The sequence below is a fragment of the Amphimedon queenslandica genome, unplaced genomic scaffold (genome assembly GCF_000090795.2).
Source record: "Amphimedon queenslandica unplaced genomic scaffold, v1.1 AMPQUscaffold_13507, whole genome shotgun sequence".
NCBI lineage: Eukaryota > Metazoa > Porifera > Demospongiae > Haplosclerida > Niphatidae > Amphimedon > Amphimedon queenslandica.
Genome location: NW_003546257.1, coordinates 21,085 through 22,898, shown reverse-complemented (window position 1 = coordinate 22,898; position 1,814 = coordinate 21,085). Strand labels below are relative to the sequence as shown.

General features: G+C 34.0%; 1 protein-coding gene across 1 annotated transcript in view; it reads left to right on the top strand.

Moving 5' to 3' along the window:
* LOC100633416 (kinesin-like protein KIF16B) overlaps nt 1-1,810 on the top strand; it is a gene marked incomplete at its 3' end in the record, with an annotated part of 10,022 nt that extends 8,212 nt beyond the window's left edge. The window contains exon 23 of the mRNA XM_020008690.1: nt 1,759-1,810. Within this exon, the coding sequence (XP_019864249.1) occupies nt 1,759-1,810 (52 nt within the window). The remainder of the gene's footprint in view (nt 1-1,758) is intronic.
* Nucleotides 1,811-1,814: the final 4 nt, after the last annotated feature.

The following is a 1,814-nucleotide window of genomic DNA, read 5'->3' as shown; positions in this document are numbered from 1 at the left end:
TATTAGAGATTACGTGAAGAATCAAACGATTGATGGGCATCATTTCAAACACAGTATGTACATTGAAGACATGCTCTTTATCTTAATCCCATCATCTATAGGACGTGGAGAGCACACTACACTTAGCAGTGGATTTGCATAACAAAGAGGAAAAGGTACATCTAGTTAATACAATTACTTCACTACACTGTGTCAATTCCAACCACCATTAGATCCAATCCCTTACAAGAAGCTGGGCAGGGAAATGGGGAGACATTCAAAAGATTATTGAAGTAATTATTACAGCTGCACGAGTGGGTTTGAGATGTACTGTATGTCACTATAGGAGCGTGATCTAGCACTGAGAAGTGAAGGAGTGAAAATGACAGTTGCTTCTGAGCAGCCTCACTTGCTGGGGGTGGATGAAGATCGGTTTGGTGCCGGGGTAGTACTCTACTATTTAAAAGTATGAACTGTTAATATTATTATTATAATGCATGTATGATTATTATTATAGAGCGGTGATACTACTATTGGACATGTTGATGCCCCCATCGAGAATGATATCAGTAAGTGATGGTATTTTCATCAAAAAATGACTTGGAGAGAATTCTTCATTTTTATAATTTTATCTGATACATATACATGTTTTTTATGTTGTGTAGCAAGTTTGAGCTAATTCCAATCAAATTAAAATTTTTTACAAATTTTTAAAGTTGCTCCAAAATCGGGCCAAAGTCCCTGTACTATAGTACAGGGATTTTAGCCAAATTTTACGAAAAATTAAAAGGAGAGAATTCTCCATTTTTATAATTGTTTTTGGTACATATACATGTTCTTATGTTGCATAGAAAGTTTGAGCTGATTCAGATCAAAATTGAATTTTCTACAAATTTTTAAAGTTGCTCTAAAATTATCTTGTAGCCTCAACTTTTTGTAGATTTTTATTGTCTATTTGTAGCTTCTTTTTATCAACCTCTCTCTCTTTTAGGTTTTAAATCTGAGAGTATAGCTAATTTTCATTGCAAGATTACACTGTTGGATTATGGAGAGTCCGTCTACCTTCACAAACTTGATGGCCTATCTTTTGTCAATCAAATACCAGTTGAACAGGATGATCCTGTAAAACTGTCGCACAGTAAGTAATGCACTATTTAATAAAAGATTATAATAATATTCTGCTGTTACCATGCATGTAGCTTTGACTGTCAATATGCCTTAGGAGTTAGGACTATTATCAATATTGATTATTTTCACTATAGGTGATACATTGAAGCTGGGCAGTAATACTTATCTTAGATTTAATAATCCTCAGGAAGCTATGAAACTTAAAGAAGAAGCATCACCAATGGTGAGATCACATATTGTATTTAGTATTACAACCAAGATGATTCTTACATACTTCATTGACCATATACCACTACTCTATCACTAGTAACTCATTTTGTGCTTTTAGGGAACAAATAACAACACTTCCAATGGCTCATTTGCTTCAGCTGTCTGGAGGTAATTTGTGTATCATTGTGTATTTTAACTCACCCTCTTTCTTTTCCAGCCCATTAATGAACACTTCTTCAAACTCACTGATACAGACACTGGAACAAGAAAGGTAGCAATAAAAATATCAATCATGTACATGTATTATGTACCAAGAAAAAAATTCATAATAATAATAATTATGGAGCCTTGAAATCTACTAATGCTTTGTTGTACATGCATGCATGTACATGTATATGCACTTCTGGATCATATGTGCATGTTATTAGTGGATCATTGTAGGGATGCTTTACGTAAACGACAGGAGGACATAGAGCACGAGTATGAGGATAAAATAC